Source organism: Lutra lutra, chromosome 12, assembly GCF_902655055.1.
Source record: "Lutra lutra chromosome 12, mLutLut1.2, whole genome shotgun sequence".
Lineage (NCBI taxonomy): Eukaryota > Metazoa > Chordata > Mammalia > Carnivora > Mustelidae > Lutra > Lutra lutra.
The window spans coordinates 36,648,432-36,674,849 of record NC_062289.1 but is presented as its reverse complement, the minus strand read 5'-3'; the positions used below and the strand labels follow the sequence as shown (position 1 = coordinate 36,674,849).

Here is a 26,418-nt window from a genome sequence, read left to right as displayed (position 1 = left end):
CTCCTCCCCCCACCCCCACCCCGTACTTGGGTTATCCTTTCGTCTCTTGGTTGCTGCTTTGAAATTTCTCATGTCTTCCTAAATTACTTAGACCAAGGGGAAGGCCTACCCAGTTGAAAGAAAAAGGAATCATTACATTATTATAACGCCAGCTGTCGGTAGATTGGTCCTAACAGGAGTTTCTCATCACGGAGCGTGTTAGTTTTCTATTGCCATATAACAAATTACCACAAATTTAGCAGCTTAAAACAACACAGACTTATCATCTCACAGTTTCCATGGGACAGGCTCCAGGCACTGCCTAACCAGGTCCTCTGCTCAGAGTCTCACAAAGCTGTAGTCAAGGTATCGACCAGGACTGGAGTCTGGTCTGAGGCTTGGGATCCTCTTCCAAGCTTTTGTGGTTGTTGGCAGAGCTCATTTCCTTGCAGCTGGAGAACTCGTGGTGGCTTGCTGCTGCTTCAGGGCCAGCAGGGTCATCTCTCTCCTAGTCTCTGAGCTCCGGAAATGCCTAAACCTGCTTTAAAACGGCCCACCTGATTAGGTCAGGCCCACCCAGAATAATCTTCCCTGTGATTAACTCAAAATCAGCTGCTTTGGGTGGTGAATATCTGTAAAATCCCTTCCCTGTGGCCATGTGATGTACTTCAGTGATGGGAGTGTCCTGCTTAGACTCAAGGAAGGGGATTATACAGAACCTATATACCAGGGTGGGTTTTTGGGGTGTGTTCTGCTTACCACACTAAAGGAGTTTTTTCTCAATTGATCTGATCATCTGTCTTGGTTTGTCCCATAGAGTTAAATGCTGGCTGCTGCCTAGCCTTGAGACAGTCCCCTAAAACATGTTCGTGTCCCGTTCTTTCTTCAGACACTGTCGGGGTTGCCAGACCAGGACAGCTTCTACGATGTGGTGGACTGCCTGGAAGAGCTGGGCATTGCGGCCGTGTCCCAGCGGCACTTGAACAAGAAAGGGACGGACCTGGACTTGGTGGAGCAACTGAACATTTACGAGGTAACTGCACGAACCTTCTGGATGGCGTCGTACAGCTTGTCAGAGGCTGAGGTGGACGCATTCTAGTCGCGTAGTTCTGAGAGTGGGGCAGCAGCATCCACAGCACCCGGGAGCTTTACAGAAAGGTAGGTTCTGGGGCTCCCCTCCCCCCAGACCTCCCGGATTGGAAGCTTGGAGAGTGCGCACAGCTGTCTGTGCGGTGTAAGCCTCCAGGCACTTCCAGGGCTCCCTCAAAGGCAAAACCCCCGAAGGAGGAGGCACTCGGTCACTCGCTTACTGTTCAAGATACTACACAGCTTTTCCTTTTCCTCTCTGGTCCCTCTTGCCTTGTTATGGTGTTTTATTTGCTATTTAAGGCCCTTGTAAGGGAATAAAAATTTAAACTTTAAAATATTAGCATATATTTTACCATCCATTTTTGTATTGCACAATGCTAGTTCAAAACGCAACTGTAAGAGCATATACCTTCCATGCGGAATCCTCTGCAATTTCCAGTTCTGAGCTCCTACAGGCCTATGTATCTTGTTCCTATCAGAATGGTGGAAACACCATAGGGGATGAACTCTGTTGTTATGTCACTTCTTGACATGTGTTCCTTCTGTTAACCCTCTCCCTTCAGCTGGTGAGTAAGGAAGGGCTGAAAGGGAGAGTAACTGTGGGCTGCCTTATCTTTCCAGTTTTTCTGTGTCATTTCAGCATAAGTGGATGCCCAGTACAGCAGAGTAACCCAGGTAAGAAAGGATGTGGTAGGACCCTTGGTTTGCCATCTCTGTGCATTCAAAGCCACTTCTGTTTGCATGGAAGGCCTCTGGGGTTCCAGGGCTTAGTTACAAGGGAACACACTTAACCTTGTACTCATTTTGGTTCTCACTGAGCTCCCACGGACCGTGCAGCTCTCAGCACTCTGTGCTAACGTGTGCAAGGATTGGCACACATGCCTGTTGCAACTTCTTCTCCTCCCATGCACACGTTCCCTTGTTCCATTGGACTTCACTTGTAAAACACAAGTTAAGGGAGGCCTGGGTGGCTCAGTCAGTTAGGCATCTGACTCTTGATTTCAGCTCAAGTTGTGATGGCCGTGGGATTGAACCCCATGTTGGGCTCTGACCTCAGCATGGAGTCTTCTTGTCCCTCTCCCTCTTCTCCTCCCCACCCACCTGTGCTGCTCACACACTCTCTCTCTCAAAAAATAAATTAAAAAAAAAAAAAAACAGAAATGTAAAGATAAAATTAAGAAGAATTTCAAGCTAGCAAAAGAGTATTAAACCAAGCACAGAGCCCTGCAGAGTGTGAGCATGGAGCCCTGCACAAGTCGCACCTGTGACCCATCCAGGAAGGTGGCCTTGATTTGGGTGACAACTCATGACTTTGTGGCCTTGTTGACTTGAGTTCAAACAGTTCCCTGTGGGTTAGTTTTAAGCCAAATGCCCCCTTATTAAAGTTACTTATCTGATGTGACTCTTGTCTGGACTCTGAGGGTTAGAGCACATCTTATGAGCTGTAAACCACATTCCTTACTGCTGATCTTCACTGTCCCCATTTCTTTTCTTGGCCTGAAGGGGGCAGAATCTGGAGATCTGATTCCCCTCAGGTGTGTGACTAAACGGGAAAGCTAACTACTTTAGACACCTGCTTACCCATATAATGGTGTGAACTAGGCTATCCTTGAGGACTTTGTCCAGAATGTACTCATCATCCCCAAAAGAAACCCCATACCTATTAGCAGACACTCTCCATTTCTCCGTGTCCCCATACTGCATACCCCCAAACCACTAATTTACTCTCTCTCGGATTTGCCTTTTCTAGACATTTCCTATAAATGGGACCATACAACATGTGACTTTGGGGACTAGCTTTCACTTAACATGTTTTCAGGGTTCAGCCATATTTTAAGCATGTATCTGTACTTTCTTTTTGCGCTAACTTTCCATTGTTGGATAGCACCACATTTTGATGATCTGTTCATCACTGGATGGACGTTTGGGTTATTTCTATTTGGGCGGCAGCTATGAATAATGTTGCTATGAACATCTGTGTACAAGTTTCTGTGTGGACATCTACTTTTAGTTCTCCCGGCCATATATTTAAGAGTAGAACTGCTGGTCATAATGGTAACTGAACGCATAGCTCTTTGAGAGATTGCCAGACTGTTTTCCACAGAGGTTGCCCCAAGGGTTCCAACTTCTATTCATCTTCCTCGATGTTTATTATTGTCCTTGTTTAAAAATCACAGCCGTGGGGCGCCTGGGTGGCTCAGTGGGTTGGGCCGCTGCCTTCGGCTTGGGTCATGATCCCAGGTCCTGGGTTCGAGCCCCACATCGGGCTTTCTGCTCAGCAGGGAGCCTGCTTCCTCCTCTCTCTCTGCCTGCCTCTCTGCTTACTTGTGATTTCTCTCTGTCAAATAAATAAATAAAATCTTAAAAAAAAAAATCTTTAAAAAAAAATAAATAAATAAATAAATATCACAGCCGTCCCAGTGGATGTGAAGTGGTACACATTTTGGTTGTGATTTGTATTTGTATAACACCAGGGAGGGCTACAAAAGACATTTCCAAGTTCCTGGTAATGCCCTGATTCTTAAATACAGGAGGGTACCAGTCAGGATTCTCCAGAGAAACTCAATAAATAGGATATACGTGGAGATTTATTATAAAGAATTGGCTCTCGTGATTGTGGAGGCAAACAAGACCCAAGATCGGCTGTCCAAAGGCCTGAGAACCAATGGGATTAGTCTCAGAGGGAGTTCGAAGGTAGGAGGCAACCAATGTCCCAGCTCGTTACCATCAGGCAGAGAGAATTTGTTCCACTCACCAGACTGGATGAGGTCTGTCCACACTGGCAAGGGCAATCCTCATGACCAATGATGTTGAGCCTCTTTCCTTGTGCCTGTTGGCCATTTTTCTATTCTTTTTGTGAAGAGATGTCTGTTCAGATCCTTTCCCTATTTTTAAATTGGGTTGTTTTGTTACTCCTGAACTGTAAGGATTCTTAATATATTCTGGATACTAGATCCTTATCAAATATAAATTTTAATATATTTTTCCCAGTATAAGGATTATATTGTTCTACTTCTGGCCTAACTGATCAGTCTTATTCATAGTGATATATAATTTTAATCTTTCCTTTTTCTACTTGTAAAAATGATATACTTGTTGAGGAATATATAAGTGTAAGAGCCAAAAAATCACCCATGATTTTATTATTAACCATGGTTAACATTTTGATCCATTTTTCTAGCCTTTTTTCTATAGGTAGGTGTACATTCTTAACTATGGAGATAATTGTCTTTGTACAGTGTTGTGTACTGAATCTTTACTGGTAAATATGTTGGAGCCATTTTTTTATCATTAAATCTTCAAGAACTTAATTTATTAGGGACACAATATTCTGTCCATATGCATGTGCCATAATATAGCCAATCTCCTTTTTTTCAGATTTGGATTATTTCCAAACTCTTTGCGATTAGAAATGCTGTTATGACGGACAACTTTATTCATAAACTTGTGTGCATGGCTAGAGTCCTTGGAGGGATATCTCCCAGTTAAGAGCCTCCATTGGGATTTTCCTAGATAGAAGTGGAGAGACTGACATGTAATTTACTATTTGCTATAAGTCATTGTCATAAAAAGGGACGGATGAGGGACAGAACAGAATTATCTTTATGTGATCTTAGGAGAGCTCAGAAGAAGCTGAATGAGAGATACTTGTTATCAGAGCTTAAAGCTTCCCATAACTACCCAGCAGGCCTACTCCTTGTGTCCCCACTCCAGGCATCTTCTCCAGCTGAACCTCCTTCCCCCAGGTATCTGCTCTGACTTATGTGTGTCGTTATCACTGGCACGTGGTGTTGGAAAGCCAGTGGACGGTGGAGGGCCATATTCTTATGGCTCCTAAATGAGAGGTTCATGTAAGAATACCAGAGATGGAGAAGGAAGAAACCAAACACAGTCGGCTTACAGGAAAGTGAAAGGTGGATTTTTCCCAGTTCAGATACATTCTTACCTTCTCTCCTTTCCACTCAATCGGAACTCCCATCTCTGAGACTGCTCAACCAGAGGCTTACAGGAATACAGCTTTGGATTCTTTGTAATCAATATATATTGGAAGATGGCATAATGCAGGTAAATTTGCCATTAGTGAACCAACTAGGAGATAATTTTGAAAAGTGGCCTGGATACCTACTCCAGGAATTTGTGTTTATTTCAGGCTGCACCTGAGCCCACCCGACTCTCAAGCTACCTCCTCATCTCCCTCTTCCCCTTCACACCAACCTTTTTGAAGGTTGTTCTCCAGTCATTATTTTCTTTTATCAAATTGCATTTGCTTCATACGTTTAGCACCAAGGTCATATCATTCACAAATAATAGCACCTCTGTGTTATTTAAAGAACAATAAAATAAATGCCTGTTGTGATGGTTAATTTTATATGTCAACGTGACTGGGCCACAAGGTGCTCAGATAATTGGTCAGAATGATTCTAGGCATGTCTGTGAGGGGGGTTTCTGGATGAGGTGAAGACCTGAGTTGGGAGACTGAGTCAAGAAGATTGCCCTTGCCAGTGTGGACAGGCCTCATCCAGTCTGTTGAGTGGAACAAATTTTCTCTGCCTGATGGTAACGAGCTGGGACATTGGTTGCCTCCTACCTTCGAACTCCCTCTGAGACTAATCCCATTGGTTCTCAGGCCTTTGGACAGCCGATCTTGGGTCTTGTTTGCCTCCACAATCACGAGAGCCAATTCTTTATAATAAATCTCCACGTATATCCTATTTATTGAGTTTCTCTGGAGAATCCTGACTGGTACCCTCCTGTATTTAAGAATCAGGGCATTACCAGGAACATGGAAATGTCTTTTGTAGCCCTCCCTGGTGTTATCCTCTAGCCTTAGCACTATTTTCTTTTCTTTATACTTTTACCTGAAAATCACTTATTCTGTGAGCTAACGCAAATGCTCAGATTATCAAATCAGTTGACAGATCAGAGATTTGTTACCTAGCTGTGCTAATCTAGTTATGCTAATAATTTCAAGAATACAGACTTAAGAGATGCAGGGGGACCAAGGAGGGGTCTGTCTTAGGTCTTTTCGTCATGGCTCGGACGTGTGCTCTCAGACCCAGAATAGGAGAGGTCTCCAAGTGTGGGGGTCACAGATCCCCCGCCCGGTGAGTAACATTCCCTTAAAAGACATCTCTACTTCATATCTCAGAGAGTCGTGGCTGATGAGGCCATCGATCTATACTTACTTACCACAGGTAACCCGCAGCCAGGTGACCCTTAGCTAGTCCTGTGCTGGTAAGGGCTTTCCAGAAATAAGAGCTCTCGTTTTAACAAGTATCACTAGGCTGTTTATTAAGTAGGCTGGTTATCGGCATACTTAACAAAAGACTAGAAGTGGTCCCTTGCCTTTTTTCTTTCTCCAGAGGCATTGGTCTGTAAAAGGAGTAAAGAGGTCACAGGCCAGCTGTTTTAACTCCTTCCTCCCAGTCTGGATCCCTAAACAACATATGTTTAATTATATCTGTTCTCAAACTTTTTATAAAGGGAAATATATCATTTGTACCCTTTTATAGTTTTCTTATTTGATTGTTTTTTTTTTTTAAAGATTTTATTTATTTATTTGACAGAGATCACAAGTAGGCAGAGAGGCAGGCTGAGAGATGGGGGAAGCAGGCTCCCTGCTGAGCAGAGAGCCCGATGTGGGGCTTGATCCCAGGACCCTGAGATCATGACCTGAGCCGAAGGCAGAGGCTTTAACCCACTGAGCCACCCAGGCGCCCCTTGATTGTTGTTTTTAAACCTACCCATGTTGCGACACTTGAGTGGCTCAGTCGTCTAAGTGTCTACAGACTTAATTCAGCTCAGGTCGGGATCTCAGGGTCGTGAGCCCAAGCACTGTGCTGGAGTCGCCTTAAAAAAACCCAAAAACACAAAAACCAAAAAACCTACCAATGTTATTGTGTGGCGTACTCACTCATTTTACTGCTGGTGAATGTATGACAGTTTATTTACCCGCTGTTCTCGTAATGGATGTTGATTGGCTCGTGGTGGTGTTGCCGGACAAACAGTGCTGCTGTTGAGTCTTCTTGGACTTTCCTCTTTGTGTGTATATGCAATAATTTTTTGTGTAAGTATCAGTTTTATTCTTGCTTTATAAAAATATTTATTTTTTCCGATGTTCTATTTCTTCTTTTTTTTGTTATGTTAGTTACCATACAGTACATCATTAGTTTTTGATGTAGTGTTCCATGATTCATTGTTTGCATATAACACCCAGTGCTCCATGTGATACCTGCCCTGCTTAATATGCACCATCGGGCTCACTGATCTCCCCACCCCTCTCCCCTCGAAAACCCTCAGTTTGTTTCTTAGAGTCCACGATCTCTCATGGTTGCTCTCTCCCTCGGATTTCCCCTCCTTCATTTTTCCCTTCCTTTTCCTAATGTCCTCTATGCTATTCCTTATGTTCCACAGGTAAATGAAACCATATGATAAGTGACTTTCTCTGCTTACCTTATTTCACTCAGCAAAGTCTCCTCCAGTCCCATCCCTGTTGATACAAAAGCTGGGTATTCATCCTTTCTGATGGCTGCATAATATCCCATTGTGCTTATGGACCACATCTCCTTTATCCATTCGTCCATTGAAGGGCATCTTGGCTCTTTTCCCAGTTTGGCTACTGTGGACATTGCTGCTATGAACACTGCGGTGCATATAACCTTTCTTTTGGCTACATCTGTATCTTTGGGGTAAAAACCCAAGTAGTGCAATTGCCGGGTCTTAGGGTAGCTCTATTTTCAACTTTTTGAGGATTATCTGCAGTAAATAAATGTTTAATATTTGCAAATCAATCAGTGTGGTAGAACAAATTGATAAGAGAAGAAAGAAGAATCACATGGTCCTCTCAATTGATACAGAAAAAGGATTTGACAAAATACAGCATCCTTTCCTGATTAAAACTCTTCAGAGTATAGGGATAGAGGGAACATTCCTCAATTTGATAAAATCCATCTATGAAAAACCCATAGCAAATACCATTCTCAATGGGGGAAAAACTGAGACCCTTTCCCTTAAGATCAGGAACATGACAAGGATGCCCACTCTCACTTTATAAAAATACTTAGAAATTTGTGTCCTCTCTGATGATTTGCTAGAATTCCCTTAGGGAACTGTGTGGGCCTATGTGAAGAGGAGTGCATCTGTACGTGCGTGTGTGTGTCTGCATGCATGGATTGGGGGGGCAGGAGAAAATCTTTGGCAACTCCGTATCTTTACTGGGATCTATTTTGCTAAATTATATTTTACTAGAAAATCATTCATTTATTTTGGATTTTAAATGGATTAGCAAAGAGACATATAATCGAATGTTTTTAACTTTCTCTGTCAGTGGATATTTTCCCTTTGATATTTTATAATTTTTGTTTATAATTCTAAATAAAGTAGTTTTGTCTATTTTGTTGTTTTTAAATAATAATTTTGACATATATGATTTGCACTGCTTTTCTGTTTGCAGCTTAATATTTTTTATTTTTTTTCATTTTTTTAATTTAATTTTTTAAATTTATTTTCAGCGTAACAGTATTCATTGTTTTTGCACCACACCCAGTGCTCCATGCAATCCGTGCCCTCTCCAATACCCACCACCTGGTTCCCCCAACCTCCCACCCCCCGCCCCTTCAAAACCCTCAGATTGTTTTTCAGAGTCCATAGTCTCTCATGGTTCACCTCCCCTTCCAATTTCCCTCAACTCCCTTCTCCTCTCTAACTCCCCTTGTCCTCCATGTTATTTGTTATGCTCCACAAATGAGTGAAACCATATGATAATTGACTCTCTCTGCTTGACTTATTTCATTCAGCATAGTCTCTTCCAGTCCCATCCATGTTGCTACAGAAGTTGGGTATTCATCCTTTCTGATGGAGGCATAATACTCCATAGTGTATATGGACCACATCTTCCTTATCCATTCGTCCGTTGAAGGGCATCTTGGTTCTTTCCACAGTTTATTTTGAGAGAGAGCAAGAATGCAGGGAGGAGACAGAGAGAAAGCAAGAATCTCAAGCAGACTCCCTACTGAATGTGGCCCAGAGCCCAGCAGGGGGTCTATCTCACCACCCTGAGGTAATGATCTGAGCCAAAATCAAGAGTCAAACACTCAACCTACTGAGCTACCCAGGGGCCCCTCAAATGCTTGTTTTTAAAATTGAGGTACAGTTGACATACAATATCCTATTAGGTATACATCATAATGATTCAATCATTTTGTACATTATGAAATGGTCCCAGGATAAGCCTACTTATCTTCCACTGTACAAATTTCTTACAATATTATTGACCCTATTCCCTATGCTGTACATTATAACTCCATGACTTATTTATTTTGTAACTGGAAGTTTATACCCCTTAACCCCCTTCATCTATTTCCCCCACCCTCTGAGCCCCTCCTTACTCTGGTAATAGCTTGTTCCTTGTATCTATGAGCCTGTTTTGTTGTTTTGTTTTTTCACATTCCACATATAAGTGAAATAATATGGTATCTGTCTTTCTCTATTGGACTTATTTCACTTAGCATTATACCTTCTCAGTCCACCCATGTTGTTGCAAATGGCAAGATTTCATTCTGTTTTATGGCTGAGTAATAGTCCATTGTGTATATAGACCACATCTTTTTTATCTATTCATCTGTCAGTGGACACTCAGGTTGCTTCCATATCTTGGCTATTATAAATAAAACTGCAATAAACATAGGAGTGCCTATATCTCTTTTGAATTGGTATTTTCATTTTCTTTGGAGAAATACCCAGAAGTGGGATTGTTGGGTCAAATGGTAGTTCTATTTGTAAATTTTTGAGGAATCTCTGAACTGTTTTCCAGAGTGCACCAACTTACGTTCCCACCAACAGTGCTCAAGGCCTCCCATTTCCCCACATCTTCACCAACATATGTTATTTCTTGTCTTTTTGATAACAGCTGATTCCGACCAGTGTAAGGTGATATCTAGCTGTGGTTTTGATATGTTTCCCTGATGATTCATGATGCCGAGCATTTTTCATGTCTGCTGGCCATCTGTATGTTTTCTTTGGAAAAAATGTTTAAGTCCTCTGCTCATTTTTTAATTGGGTTGTTTGGGAATTTTTGGAGTGTCTTTATATATTTTGGATATTAACCCCTTATTGGATGTATAATTTGCAAACATCTTCTCCCATTCAGTAGGCTGCCTTTTTTGTTTTGTTGGTGGTTTCCTTGGCTGTACAAAGAGCTTTTTAGTTTGATGTAATCCCATTTGTTTATGTTTGCTTTTGTTCACCTTACCCGAAGAGACTGGTCCAAAAAGATACTGTTGAGGATGATGTCCAAGAACTGTTGATGTCCAAGAGATGTTATTCTAGAAATTTTGTGGTTTGGGGTCTTATATTCAAGTCTTTTCTCCATTTTGAATTTATTTTTGTGTGTGATACAAGGAACTGGTCCAGTTTCATTTTTTTGCTTGTAGTCGTCCAGTTTCCCATCATAATTTATTGAAGAACCTGTCTTTTCCCCCATTGTATATTGCTGCCTCCTTTGTCAGTGGTTTATTGATGGCCTTATTTCTCTTCTATTCTACTGATCTATGTATCTGTGTTTGTGCCAGTATCATACTGTTTTGATTAGTGTAGCCTTGTAGGAGAGTTTGAAATCAGGGAGTATGATAACTCCAGATTTGTTTTTCTTTCTCTAGATTGCTTTGACAATTTGGGGTCTTTTGAGGTTCCATACAAATTTTAGGATTATTTGTTCAACTTTGGTGAAAATGCCATTGGTATTTTGATGGAGATTGCATTGAATCTTTAGATTACTTTGGGTAGAAGGGACATTTTAACAGTATTCTTCCAATCCAGCAGCATGGTATATCTTTCCGTTTATTTTTATTTCAATTCCTTTCATCGGTGTTTTATAGTTTTTAGAACATAGGTTTTTTACTGCATTGGTTAAATTTAATTCTAGGTAATTTTTTGGATGTAATCATAAATGGGATTGTTATCTAATTTTTCTTTCTGATACCTCATTATTAGTATATAGAAACATAACCCATTTTGTGTACTAATTTTGTATGCTGTAACTTTACTGAATTCACTTATTAGTTCTAATCTTTTTTTTTTCTTTTTGGTGGAGTCTTGAGGTCTTTATATAGTATCATGCATCTATAAATAGTGACACTTTTATTACTTCTCCCTTTCCAGTTTAGAAGTCTTTTATTTACTTGCCTAATTGCTGTGGCTGGGACTCCAAATACTATATTGATTAAAAGTGATGAGAGCTCACATCCTTGTCTATTCCTGATCTTAGAAGAAAACTGTCAGCTTTTCACCTTTGAGTGTGATGTTAGCTCTGCCTTTGTCCTCTATGGCCTTTGCTATATTGAGGTATTTCCTTCTATACCTACCTTTGTAAGAATTTTCACCATAAATGGATATTGAATTTTTGTCAGATGCTTTTTCTGTACCAGCTGAGATGATCATATGATTTTTATCCTTTGTTAAGATGATGGATGCTGTTGATTGGTATGTGGATGTTAAACCATCTTTGTATCCCTGGCATAAATCCCCCTTGAGGATGGTATATGATCCTCTTAATGTATGTTGAATTTGGTTTGCTAATATTTTGTTGAGGATTTTTGCAGTGATGTTCACTGGGGATATTAGCCTGTAATGTGTGTGTGTGTGTGTGTGTGTGTGTGTGTGTGTGTGTGTGTGATCTTTATCTGGTTTTGGTATCAGGGTAATGCTGGCCTCAGAAAATGAGTTTAGAAGTGTTCCTTCCTCTTCAATTTTTGTCTTTATAATTTTCTTCCTTACTTCTCTTTCAGTTTACTTTGTTGTTATTTTTCTAGGTTTTTTTGGATTGATTATTTATTTCATTTCCTTACTTTTTGTTCACCATCCTCATATTCCTAGACTGATGCACTTGGCGATGATGTGTTCTTTTTTTAAAATATGGTGTTGGAATTCTGTTTGTTACTACCTTATTTAGGAGTTGTACACAAGTACTCTTAAGTGTACTTATCCTCCCCCCACCTCTTCTCTTCCTCTCCTTCTCTTTCTATGCCATTTTTATCAGGCGGGACATCACTGTTTCGCTAGCCCTTTGAAAGAATGATGCTAGTGTTCGTTAGATGACTTGTGTGTTGCGTCTTGTGTATTTCTGGTGACTAAGCATACAAATGGCTCCAGGATAGCTCACTGATCTTTCCTTCTCCGTGTCCTCCCCTGGGACATTCTCTGACCTCCCTTGCAGTGTTGGGGTTTCCTTATCAGACCTCCTCTCTCAGTCTGTGTGGCCTGTTTAGGTTCACCGAGTGAGCTCAGCAGCTTTTGAGGCTGGCGGCTGATATTTGACCTTGAGCTTTTGCCAAGGCACGCCTGCTTCTCTGCCTGCTTCTCTTCTTGTGTTACATTCATTCATGGGGGCCTAGTATATATCATATACTGTGCTGGGGCTAAAAATACAGAGAAGTTCTGTCTCTGTCCAAGGAACTTCAAACCTGTAGTCTAAGACAAGTAGCAGATTCCTCCAGCAGCTAAATGTAACAGTGTGGAGGGACACAGACGGGGCCTGAGGTGCTCTGTGCTGGACACGGCTGCTTAGAACCTACGCACGACATGGAATCAGCCTTAACTGAACTTCATTCTTCTCCCATGAAGAAGAGAAAAATCCTGTATCATCTGTTCATTTCTCCACTATTATAAGCAATAGAGTCTCCCATGTTACATACCTAGAAGTATCTTAGACTCCTTTTTTCCCCTCCTCTGCACCCTCCCCTCCCATTTAGAAATCTGATTGCTGACAACCTCACTTTCTTCTTCATTCCCCTAGCTCTGATCCTGTTGTTAAGTACCTGGATTATTATGATATCTTCTTCTCATTCATTTGTTCCTCAGCACCACTTCATTGAGCACCTACTATGTTCCAGGACCTATTCCAGACCCCAGGACATAGCAGTGAGCTAGATGGATAAGGCCATTGCCTTCAGGGAGTGCACACTCTCACAGGGTAGGGACAGTGGCCAAGTGCATGAATAAGCTGAGAATCAGAAGCTCCAAACATGTTGATGGACAGAGGCAGGATGATGTAGGGGTGAGAAAGTGAGGCAGGGGCAGGGAAGACAGTTTCTGAGAAGAGGGCCTAAAGAAGGATAGTAATGGAGGGCAAAGCAGGGGAGGAGCTCTGGCTTGGCAGGTGCGAAGGGTAAAAAAGAGGTTGGTGTGACCAGAGGGGTCAGGGTCTGGGAAAGCAGCATGACCTGAGCCTGGCAAGGCTGGCGTCCTGCAAGGGCTGCATCCCAGGGAGGCCTCTCTGTTTTCTCCACTGGCCTAACTTCCAGCAACTGAAGAAAGGATCCTCCTGACAGATCTGACTATGCCATTCCTCTGTTTAAGAGAACAAACTCTCAAGCAAGCAGATGAATGAATGAATACATGAGAAAACCTTTCTGTGGCCAGCAGGATGGAGCCCAGATACCTTGAGTTGTTATAGGGATCTGCATTATCGGTAGCCTTTATAATCCTGTGGCCTTGTCTCTGGCCACTCCTACAATGTCTCTGAAGTCCCCTCCTGTCTCTGGAACATGGAAGGCAGGTCTTTGCTGGGGAGAGCAGGGGGCTTTCCTTCATTCTCTCTTCTTTGCCTTGAGTTCTTCCTTCCTGTTCTCAGAGTTGGCAAATTCCTACTCCTGTAGGGGTCACCATAGCTGTCCCCTTATCCACAAGACCTTCATGGCAAGATAAAAGGGGTTCCGGCTGCCTGTACCCTCCTCTTTGCTCACAACTTAAGAGAACTCACTATGACCCTACCTCGGACTGAGCAGTCCTCAAGACAGACTTGTCTGTAAGTCTTCCTTTGAGCTGCTACTCTGAGGCATGTCCTGTTTCTCTCTTTGGCCCCAGGACCCAGCAGTGTGCCTGTCAACAGTAGACATTACTCAATGTAACTACTGAAGTAACTATTGAGTAACTACTCAAATGAAGGTCCCTTTTAAATATCACTTGTTTTATGGACTGTATTTGCCAGATGCCCGGTTGAAGAAAGGGCGTGATTTAATCAGAATGCAGCTATCTTAAAGGAAAGATGCCTTGAGTGATAGATACCTCAAGGGGACAGCTCGATGCTTGAGATACTGGGCAGAGTCAGGGTTTTTATTCCTTTCTGAAAGTGAATGTTTTGAAAAATATTTACTGCCACAGGACAACTAAGTTCAGTATCTGTAGGGACAGCAAGGAGGTCTATATGCAGAGCCAGGCTTTTCCTCACAAAAGACTATGAATGTTTTCATGTAATTGTAGAGAACATGGTTGGGCTTCTAGAATTCTTCCTAATAGTGGAGAATGTCTGGTGACCACATGTCCTGGACTTTCTGGGGACAGGCCCAATTCCATGTAATTTAAATCCATTTCAGAGAGGTGTTTAATTCCTGTTTAATTAAATTCATTTTAATTTTTATAGCTCTATGTAAGTTTTCAAATACATAAATTCAGGATTCAGAATACAAAATCTTTTGTCGGATTCTATGTTCTAAGTTTTGATTCTAAAAATGTGGTCCTGGAAATGGAAAAGCCTATTAAGGCTGGAGACTTTGGGGGTGAGAGTATGATAATGTGATTTACTTTAAGAAATATGTATTTGGTCATTATCCTCATTTCTGGCTCACGGCTCCCCAAACCCTTGTAATTTCCCAAGTGTAAAGAGTGATAAAGGTATATTTTGTAATGTTAGTGAGTTGGCTTTTGGAAAGCACTTAACAGTGGGGACTGGTTGCCTAAGGAGGACGAGCGATGTGATGAAGTGGTTGAAATTTTCAGTCCCAAACCTTGACCCCCTGGGGCTGGAGGGGTGGAGGTTGGATCAGCCAATGGCCAATGACTTGTCAATCATGGCTACATCATGAAGCCTCCATAAAAACCCAAGAGGACAGCTCTTGGGTCTACTATGGAGAACTTTCAATCTTGGGGAAGCAGAATGCTCCCACATTCCACCAAGTTCCATGAGGACAGAAGCTCCTTTGTTTGGGAACTTGCCCTATGTATATCTTAATCTGGCTGTTGATTCATATTTTTTACCCTACCATTTAATAACCTGGTCAATGTAAGTATTTCCCTGAGTTCTGTGAGCCATGCCAGCAAATTCATTGAACCTAAGGAGGAGGTTGTTGGACCCTCCAATGTGGTTGGTCAGAAGCGTAGGTAAGAGCCTGGAGCTTGCAACTGGCTCCTGACTTGGGGTGGGAGGCAGTGGGGCAGTCCTGTAGAACTGAACTCTTAACCTAGAATATTTGATGCTGGCTCTGGGGAGATAGTGTCAGAACTGAGTTGAATTGAGTTCAACTCTTAGACACCCTGCAGATGTCCAAGAATTGCTTGACCCCCTAGTGTTGGAATTGGGTCCAGAGACCCTGAAAGAGAGGGGTAGCTATGAATGTTAGGGATCGTTAACTAATAAGTCCAATCTCTTAAAGTCCTTTCATATCATAGGTGATTTTTAAAATGTATGTCCATTACCGTTGCCGCATAGCCAGCAAGCCAAAAACAGTGACCTAATATAGCAATTTTGCTCATGATTCTGTGAGTCAGACATTTGGGCCTGGTTCAGCCTAGAGTCTCATGCTGCTGCAGTTTATCTGGTGGCTTGACTGGGGCTGCGTGTTCTAAGATGGCCTCATTCACTTGGTTTGGCTTTGGGTGCTGACCCTAGGCTGGGCTATGTATCTTTAGCGGGCTAGCCCACACCTCTTCACATGGTAGCAGCATTTTAGAAGAGCCAGTCCCAATGTGCAAACACCTTTCAAGCCTTATTTGCCTCATGTTTGCTGATGTCCCATTGGCCAAAGCAAGTCCCATGGAAAATGGACTCAGTGTAAAGGGGTGGGTACAGAAGAACGAGGAAACAGAGAAGCATGGCTCTCTGGGAGCCCAGCGCTGTGACCATATCCTACAAGTTGCCATTGGTATAGTTGCTTCTTGAAGTGGTGCTAGCACTGGCATCCACTTCACCTAAAAGCTGAACCAAGATCTATAGGTGTAGATGTATATGTAAAGGATTAAGAGGAAGGTGTGAGATAGCAGTATGGAGAAAGTGTATCTATTATGCAATGATGGCTGCCTGTCCCAATGGTAGTAGTAATATAATGATATAAACTCAAAGAAATGTGGTAGCTTTTGACTTCCATCAAAAAGGTTCACATTGTTGGATAGTTGATGATATTAAAAAATAAGTTTAAGTGGAACAGTGTTATGATGGTTATGGTTTTAAAAAATCCTTATCTTTTAGGGATATATACTAAAATAGTTATGAAATGATGTGATATAAAATGAAATGATGTGATCCGGGATTTACTTCAAAGTCTGGGCTTGGGGGTAGGAGTGACGTATAAATAACATAAACCTGGATGGGGTTGGTACTTGCTGGACTATCAGGGATGATGAACACATCACAGTCTTTTTTTTTTTTTTTTTTAAGATTTTATTTATTTATTTGACAGAAATCACAAGTAGGCAGAGAGGCAGGCAGAGAGAGAGGAGGAAGCAGGCTCCCTGCTGAGCAGAAAGCCCGATGTGGGGCTCGAACCCAGGACCTGGGATCATGACCTGAGCCGAAGGCAGCGGCTTAACCCACTGAGCCACCCAGGCGCCCCAACACATCACAGTCTTCACAGGCTCTCTCATACTTTGCCGTATGTTTGGAAATTTCCATAATAAAAACTTGAAAAGAGCATCTAGATCATTCTCCGGCCTCAGTGGTGGATGGAAGCTGTCACAGCGGCCTACACTGCTTCTAACCGCTTTCCTAGTAAGGTGGGGGTAGAGTATGCAAGCACTCAGGCCGGATTGAGAAACCGTTTGCTCTGGGTGTTAGTGTATAGACAGTGTTCTACATTTAATTAAAAGAATTAGAAGGTGTTTGCTGAGGGGCCCAGCAAGTGAAATGCTTCCTCATTAGGGAGAGACGAGAGATTCCCTGAGACATGGTTGAGCTCATCTTGGGTTTGGTGGAGGACACTTGTTGCACATGTAGTTAATTAGATCTGACACCAGAGATTTGGAGGAAGAGGCGTGGTAAGCGCTGTTCTCTCCAGGTCTTGGCCAGCTCTGCACGTTCTTGACTCATTTGTCGTGCTCCCTAGGATCTAAATAAATGGGCACTCCCACCATAGCCTTGCATGGGAAAGGAAAGCCTCTTTTCCTGTCTCTGGTGGATACTGGTGACTCTACGATTCTTCTTGTAAAAACAAAATCATGAGTGAACACCAGGCCCGAATTTTATGTTACACAGTTGCTCGCAGTGAGGCCTAAAGCGGACATTGAACTGACTGGGATTCTGAGCTCCATGTCTACCTTTCTGTGTGCCCCTTTCTTTCTTTTAAAGAGATAGATGTTTTGCTGAGGTTCTGAACTTTAGAGGCCCCCATTAAAATTTGTTTTATGGGGTTTCTTTGATAATTTTTCCAGATTTTTCTTTTCATTTAAACTTCTTGATTGTCTCCATCTTCTCTGACAAAAGGCAGTTAAAGTGGGTTTTGGTCTGTGCTGTGTGCACAAAGCTTCTCTCTGAAAGGAGCTGTGAGAGGCATGCTATTTGATCCTTGGATCTCTGAGGTTAGACAAGGAATTAGAAATATCTGAACTCTACTTTATCCCCTAATCTTATCATTCCAAATGTGTGCTTAATAAGAAGCAGAATCAATATTTTGGGTCAGAATAAGTTCAAACGGTCTAGAATTTTTATATCTAAAAAATGAGGAAAAACAATTGGTTAGAAATACTTTAAAATGCCATCCTTCATTAGATATACAATCATTCTCCAACTTCCTCAGAGAATGCCATTTAAAGTGCTAATGCGGAGATGGTAAATGTGATTAACCAAATGCATCATTTCTTTCTTAGTTCCTGTAGTGATGTTGGAGGGGCGACCCCTAGGAAACGGACTTTCCAATGCTATTTTGCTTTAGTTTTTTCCAATGACATTTTATAACCATACCTTTTCTGAACTGTGATCAATTGTTACCTCAAACCTCCCAAAATTATGTCTGACTAGTAAATTCTGGGAGAACAAATAGTCACAATATTATTAAATTGTCCTCCTATACCTGAGAGTGTGGTATAAAATGTATCCAGAACAAAGATGGCGTTTTCACTAAATCGATCTTACCCAAAAGCTAGAGCCAGAGGAAACTGGAGATGGAAGGGAGAAAGGGGGTGGTGCACCCCTGTGAAACAGGCCACCTGTCCCAGCTGTTCATCCCCGGGAACCGGGATGAGGGTGGTTAACCTGGCTTTGACACAGTCAAGCTCACCTTTTGCTAGATGAGTACAGGGGCCCAAACCTGGGGCATGGGGAACCACCGATTTTGCACTAACTGTGGTTTTCTACAGGCAGGCGATATGAAAACCATGTTGCATGGTCAGCCAGTCTGGGTCTCCGTTCTCTCCCCTGTCAGGACTGAGCTGTGAAATGTGATTAACAGCTCCCGCAGGGCCGGAAAATCAGCATCTCTGGGGGTGCAGGACCGGGGAACTCCTCGGTTGCGGAGTCAGAGACACTGCACTGCTGGACTTGGCTGGGACGGGCTCAGCCATGCCGCTTCTGTGTGGTGGGGGATTTGTGGCCATCCTGGGCCCCTGCATCTGACAGCCTTGCTTGGTTAAGGATGGACCTATTTATTGAGTACCTGCCACATAACTCATCTCTGCAGAAGCTGTTCTTAAGGCAGTCCCACAAATGCAACACTGTTACCCTCCCGGGACGAGCTGGAGAAAAGGCGACTAACTAGCTGAGGGTCTCAGCTGGCTGGAGAGAGGCACTCCAGCATGCAGGCGAGGTCTAGGCAGCCACACCTTGTGCCCTGCTGACTGTCCAGTTTTAGTGAGGGCGGGCACAGAGCCCACTTATGGGAGCTGGTGATGCAGGAGAGCGTCGCCCCGGCCGGGAAGAGTGGACACGGGTAAGGAGGGAGCCATGGCAGAGCCCAGGCCGACAGAGGCAGCCCCCACACCGAGGCTGCTGTAGAGCAAAACCCAGGACGGAGCGAGATTAAGAGGTGGCCGAGCTGGGCCTCCGCAGAGGGCGCCAACTAGGAGCAGGACTAAAATACCCTTCGGGGGAGGGCAGAGGTCCGGGGGTGTGGTGCCAGCTGGCTCGGGTTCCCGCGGGAAGTTCGAAGTGGCTAAGTGTAAGGCAGTTATTCCGCTGGCCAAATATGCGTTACTTTTAAGAGGAGATTCAAAACAAAACGACAGCTTGAGAGGTGAGGTCTATCTCTGGTACGTGTTTTTGTGATGAGCATATGTTGGCTCTCTTGTGTCACTTCAGGCTCCAACCGCACTCTGGGGACCAGGCCGGGAGGAGGGTAGCCCCCCTCGCTGCAGTGCGGGGGGGGGGGGGGGGGGAAGCGCTGACCTCAGGCAGTCCGTGCTGCTGTAGGGCCCTCTGCGACAGATCCCCAGCTGCGGCCAGCTCGGTTCACCTGCCTCGGGTAGCTCTCAACTCCAGCCAGAATCTTTGCTGTGCTGTGTAGGGAAGCAAGCTCAGGAACGATTAGGCACTCGACGTCCCCCTGCGGCTGGGCTTCAGAACAGACCCTTCCCTCTGGACCAGAGCAGAGCAAAGGGGGAGCCCAGAGAGCTGCAGCCCCGGAAAGGACAGTGCTGGGCTCCAGGGTAAAGAGCCTGTCTAGTTACAGAGTCCTTTTCAGACCTACTCAGGATATCTGTGGGCCTTTCCCTTCCGCATTTGACTGGGAAAGTAGACAGCGGCAAGCCTCTTTCAGTTTGCAGACTGCACTCAGGCACGCCTGTGTTTGTGAAGATCTTGTAGAGAAGTGGAGTTAGCAGGATGGAAAGAATGTAAAGTCTCCTTAGAGGGAGCCTGAAATGCAGATCACACCTAAGGTCTCGGAGAGGTTGTCACGTCTGACCTTGCCCTGGGCGCTCTCTGCTTTTTCAGGTGGCACTGCGGCTGGAGGATGGCGATGAGAGCGCCGAGCCGCCCCCCAGTGGGCGTCGGGACCGAAGGAGGGCCAGCGTGTGTTCCGGTGGCGGCAGCGGCGGCGCGGGCGAACAGCGGGGCCTGGACCGCAGGCGCAGCCGCAGGCACTCCGTGCAGAGCACCCAGAGTCCCCTGTCGGCCCCCACCAGTCCCTGTTCCCAGTCGGCTCCTGGCTTCAAGCCCAGTCAAGTACGAGAGCACTGTGAAAAGTAAGCATCACCCCAGCCCTTGTGAGGGGTGTGAGGACCCGGGAGAGGTAGGAGGGGTCCCAACCCCGCAGGGACCCACCACCCCGCCCTCCCTGCCCGCCACATAGCCTCTCTGGACTTGTTCCCCGCCTCTTCTCTTTCCTTAAAACATCACCCCCAGAGGCCCTTGGAATGTCCCCCTGGCAAGCTGGTCCTGGGGATAGGCATAGATTTGATCTTACCAACCCCACGAGCTCTTCTTCACACATTTGTTCTTTGATAGTCCTATCTCGTTTAATATCTGTTCAGAAAATCTGTGCTTTATCAAATGGAAAAGAATCCAAAACACAAAACAATGTAGAAACAAATTGTGCGCCATCCTGAAAATGTAAGATCCTAAATCTTGAAATACTTGTAGCAATGCATAGTTGAGGGTGATCTTAGTTAAATAGAATAAGCCTGTTTGAATTAAATCGATAAAATATAGAAACATATATGTACATATACATTGCCTTATATTCACAGGAGTAGATAATACATAAATATATATGTAGATTTCAGGAAATGCTATTGCCATTGTTTTTTTAATCATTTAGCAAACACTTTTATTGCATATCTGTTATAGGCCAGGACTTTCTGATACAGTAAAGATATAAGGTATGATCTCTGCCCTTTTCAGGCTCACATCTGGGCTGGGAGAAAGTAAAAATGAGGAAGGTAGATAGGAGGAAATAGAAAGGTTGACGATCTCATGAGAAATTATATATATATATATATATATATATATATATACATACATACACACACACACAAAGTAGTAAATTTTGACAAAAATCTATAGGAACTTAGAAATGGTTCTCTAAAGCAGAGGGGCAGCCAAGTGGATGGCCATTCTGTTCTGGGGTCTGGGTCCACTGCTGTCTTCCCGAGTGAATACTGTCCATTCACGAGGATGATGGAGCTCTGTGGACCCATCCATGCCAGCCAGGTCCACCTGGACGGCCTGGTACACTGGTTTGCCAGTGCATCCCCTCCTGCTGCTGGCACATGGGAGCTCCACTTACATCATTTGGCTGCAGCATTTTCTGTCATCATGGAAATCCACCTGGGAGCCACATGTAGGTCATGAGGCTGCCTAAAATAGAAAATAACTCCAAATAAGTTAGGTGCCCTTAAGAGAGTGATCAAGTTATGTCCCTTCCTAAGGGAACACCCGCTTTCATCGTGAGAGATGCCCGAGCAGTCTGGTACTCATAGGATCCCTGGAGGATGAGCTGGCCATGCCTTGGGGTGCATCCTATCACAGAAGGAGAGGAGGGTCTGAGTGTGAGAGTGATGTGCAAGCCCATCCGTATTGACACTCTTCTCTAGCACATAACTATCCATCTACAGATTGTTCTAAGGGTTTGTGTAGAACAAGCTCTATTATAATGGAAGGAAGACAAAAACTTCTAAAGAGACTAAGGAATGAGAAGGTCGGCCGTGAATGTTGTTGCCCCTTGTGGTCTAAGATCTTCAAGAAACTTAGTTCTCAAAGGCCATGTAACGTTCTCTTCAGCACTTGCTGCTAGCTAATGGCATCGGAAATTAACATGGAGAGAAGTGTGTACAGTGGGCTGAAAATCTCTCTGTAAACCCAGCCCAGATGCTGAGGACAGTCCTCTGGAGTCCTTATCCACAGCACTTGGTGTTCTCTTGTTCTGTCTGACTTGTGTCAGTAGATTCCTGGTCTGTTTCTTGCTGTTACGCTTGTCAAAGGTGCCCATGTTGTGAGCTCAGGCAGCCATGCCTTGTGACAAGTCGGCAAGGACAGCAGCAACGGAGTGGACCATCCTGGGCATAGTTGACAGTTTCAAGGCATGGGGCTTGGCGGAATCTGGCACGGGAAGCTACACATGACAATTTGCACTCTTCTTGTCTCATTCTTTTCAAGTAGGACTGCATTTTCATTTTACTGAAATGAGTACATTGACGTAAATTTATAGCATTTATTTGAGAAGAACACACTTTCCCGCTTGGAAAGACAGATGACATTGTGCAGATTGATTATGAAGTGGCTCTATCCATGAGGGCTGAGGAGGGATTTTCTCGTCCCAAAACAACAGTACAGTTTTGGCAGCAGTGGGAGTGGGATGGAGGGAAAGGGCGACGAGAAGCTGAATGGGAAATGATCCCCGCGTGCATACCTTAGTCACCTGCTCCACATCTGTGCCTCCAAATGGTACGTTAGAATCAAGTAGTTCATTGTGTCAGACAACCCACAGACCTTGAAAGACACAGAAGCGTGCCTGACCTAGACCGCTCTTCATCTATGGGAGCATTCTGGCCCTGCTCCCTGCTGACTTGTAGCAACGTGCCTTGCATATGGCACATAGGAATTTTAGACTGGATTTTATAATTCTGACCCAACTAGTGCCAGCACCTCTGAAAGGAAGATGATAGGAACATGTCAGAGGTTAGAGATTCATGTTCACCCTAAAATGCGTATGGCATTCTTCACTCAAATGGTCCTTTAACGTCATACAAAATTTTCACGGTGGTCCTCTGTAAGGTCTAGCAGGACAAGCATCTTCATCCTCATTTTACAAGTGAGAAGACAGGGGCTTGGTGCCTTGTGATGAGCCCAGAACTAAGCCGCTGAGTTGTGGGTTAAACCCAAGTCTTTGGCCCTTGCCTCTCAATGTCCAAAATCACACAGAATCACTTCCCAACCCACAATCTCTAACCCTAGTCACTCAATGAGAAGAAATTTTATTTACATACTATGTAGATATATTTTTTTGATGTAAATATAAAAATTCTAAGAGATGAAAAGGAGAAAATTTCAAAGTCTCCTTATGAGGTAAGCCTGCTGGGCTCTGTGCTTTATTCCAGTAAGGACTAAGACTCAAAGCACAGATTGGTTTGCTTTGGTTTCTTAAGAAATAGACCTCTACACTCAGCCTTTATCAAATAAGGGGTAAGTTTATGGTTATTGGTCATCTGTTACCTAAAAGCATCTTTTTTTTCCTTTGAAAGAGAGCACATTAGTGCGAGGGGTAGCGGGTGGTGGGGGAAGGGACAGAGGGAGAAGGAGAGAGAGAATCTTAAGCACGCTCCATGCCCAACGTGGAGCCCACCAGCTCTAATTCAAAACCCTGAGATCATGACCTGAGCCAAAATCAAGAGTCACATGCTTAACCCACTGAGCCACCCAGGTGCTCCAAAACTGAAATCCAAAATGTAAGTGTAAAGATAAAGCTCATCATGGCATATGTCGTCACAAAAGATGCTTTAAGGGGCGCCTGAGTAACTCAGTCGGTTAAGCACCTGACTCTTAATTTTCGTCTCAGGTCATGATCTCAGGGTTGCGAGATTGAGCCCTGCACTGGGCTCTGTGCTGGGCTTGGAGCCTGCTTCAGATTCTCTCTCTCCCTCTGCCCCTTGCTTCGTACCTCCTGTGCTTGTGTGTACTCTCTCATTCTTTCTAAAAACAAAACAAAACAAAACAAATGAAACTTCATCTTTGTACTTCTGTCTTTGCACTGGAAGGAAGAAAAATGTTGGTGCTTTCATTTTTTACCAAAAAAAATTATTTTTAGCCTCGAATCAGCAAAAGAACCAGTGTTGCTGGTTTAAATTATAAGTATATAATCTTAGGAGAAAAAAGTCTTAAAGCCTAGAGCAGAAGACCTTCCTATGCACTTCCAGGGCTCAGACCATCTCCTCTCTGGGGCACCCCATTCTATCCCTGAACTTTTCTGTTTGTAAGGAGGGTCTTCTGACCTAAATGCTCTCCACAATATTCTAGGTCTATTACTGCTTGATACTCTGTTACATGGATGAAATTTCCCCATAGTGTGTCCCTGTTCATCCTGGTTCTTTCCTCTGTCAGCACGCACCAGGGCTTCTTCCTGCTCTGTATGTCAGTCTGATAATGAACATTGCATGTGACTTAATAATATAAAATCTTTCATCCTGCTGATTTCCACACAACCTTCCAACTCACGGAGGTAATTTTGACCTTGATTCAGTCACTAACGTTAACAGTTGTGTCATCCAGCCTTCAGCCCTGTGTGTATTTTAATACACATGGAAGAGTGACCTGGCAGGTAGTTGATGATGACAACCAGCTGGGAGCGGATGGCACAGAAGGCTGCCACGTGCCCCAAAGGCAGGGGTTGGAAGCTTTCTCTCTCAGGGGCCAGGTAGTACATAGGTTAAGCTTTTCAGGTCAGACCTTCTGTGTTGCAACATTCAGTGGCATTCTGCCTTTCTAAAAGCAGCCAGAGACAGGTGAACAGATGAGCTTACTTGTATAAGGACACCGAGACTGGAATTTTCCACGTCATGAAATATTCTTCTCGTTTGTGTTTCAACCATTTAAAAATCTGAAAACCATCCTTAGCAGACAGACTCTATAAAAATAGGTGGTAAGCCTGATTTGGCCCCCACACTATCATTGGCCAGCCTCTGTTCTGAGGCGCTGGGTTTCTAGAGGGAGATTAGGAGGGAAATGATCTAGAATTGGCAAAGAGGGGTCTGTGGGGTGTGAGGGAAGAGCCCATCATGCCGTAGGAGAGGACTGTAGGGAACAACATGCTAAGTTCAGGTTGGGAGCAAGGAAAAGTCCATGAAGACATTGAGACTATCGGGGATTTTGCTGAGTGCTGCTCATAAGTTCTCAAGGCACCGTGGATGGTTGAGGAGATTGGAAAAGGCAGGAGATGAGTTAGATGAGGGGACAAGCAGAGCCAGCAAGGAGAAGGGGATCTGGCTGTAAGTCCAGGAAAGGTGGGACTGCTCCAGGAGGTGGAATCAGCCTAGAATCAGTCCCAGTGTTCCATTATGGTTGTGGTTTTGTCCCTCAGGACATCTGGCCATGTCTAGACCCATGTTTGGTTTCCATATTCGGCACACGGAGTGTTATCGGCACCTGGTGGGTAGAGTCCAGGGGTGTTACCGAGCATTCTGCAAGGCACAGGACAGCCCTCTGCAACCAAGAATTATCTGTCCAAAATATCAGTAGCGCTAAATCTGAGAAACCCCACCTTAAAAGACAGCAAGTCATTTGTTGTAATTTTCCATTCCTCCTTGGGATGATGCCAAGGTAGGGTGCCTGTTGACCATTGGAAGGAGGGGGTGTCTTCCTTAGAAGCACATGGAACTCTGTGGATTTTCCTTCAAACATTTATGTGCATGGGTCAGAGTTGACTTTATTCAGTGAATAGAATTCTCAAATTTCTTGGCTACTGTATGGAAAGTAGAGCCCCCTTTTTGCTCATTTTTGTTTTAACTCATTTAGCAAAGTTTTACACTTCAAATTCTTAGGGAGTATGCTGAAATCTCTGGGGCAACCAAAGGTTTGACTCAACCTCATGATTTTCTCAGTAGTCCAGATGCCCAGTAAACCCGGTTCCGATCAGCTTCGTATCTATCATATTCCCCCAAATTGACAAAATGGCGCGTGACGCAAGCTGTATTACAAAGTGGCAAGATCGAGCCATGATTCTATGTGATTCTATCATGGAAGCCGTGCTGTTCTGCAGCCAGGCTCAGGAATCTGTTTGGGGGAATAGGAACACAGGACAAGCTCCCTGGGGTCGCTCTGACTACCCAGTGCTCCCAGAGGTTCGAGTGGTGCTGAGGACTCAGTACAGGGAAGGAGCAGTTGGCACACACCTCTTGGCTGGTGGTATTATCGACTAGTGGTCAAGAAATGAAAAATGTTGAATTCAAGAATTGCTCCTTTGTTAGGTAAGTTAGATGAGAGGTAAAAATAAGGAAAAAAAAAAAAAAAACAAGTCTTAATATATGTTGCACCAGAGTATGCATTCTAATAGATTGAAAGTGATAAAGTCAGCGGGCCCATGGGGGAGATTAGGGTTGGGGTCAAGGCCTTGAGCTAGTTTGACTGAATATATACCTGATCCGCAAGCTGCAGGGACATGATGTGGTCTGGCTCTGGCAGGTTCCAGAAAATGAGGGACTGTGCCTACATGGGCTACAGGCCACCTGTGCTTCAGGGAGGAGGAGTCAAGTACAGTGTGGAGACGGAGTGTGGACCCTAGCATCGGGAGCTCAGTCTGAACCTGCTGGTGGAGAACAGACTGCGGCTCCCGAAGGGCAGAGGAGCACTCAGTCCGCACAAGTCCGCCCCATCCCCACCTAGGATGGGAGTACCGACGCTCGGGAGCAGGTGCTTGGCTCCACCACTAACAGCCACGTGTC

The 26,418-nt window shown here is 44.1% G+C and overlaps 1 protein-coding gene across 11 annotated transcripts in view; it reads left to right on the top strand.

The window, feature by feature from the left end:
* Positions 1–26,418, top strand: part of FHOD3 (formin homology 2 domain containing 3) — a 473,175-nt gene that overhangs the window by 312,305 nt on the left and 134,452 nt on the right. For all 11 annotated transcript variants that reach the window (XM_047697409.1, XM_047697416.1, XM_047697413.1 and 8 more), the window contains exons 9-10: positions 869–1,012; positions 19,979–20,229. In XM_047697409.1, the coding sequence (XP_047553365.1) occupies positions 869–1,012; positions 19,979–20,229 (395 nt within the window). The remainder of the gene's footprint in view (positions 1–868; positions 1,013–19,978; positions 20,230–26,418) is intronic.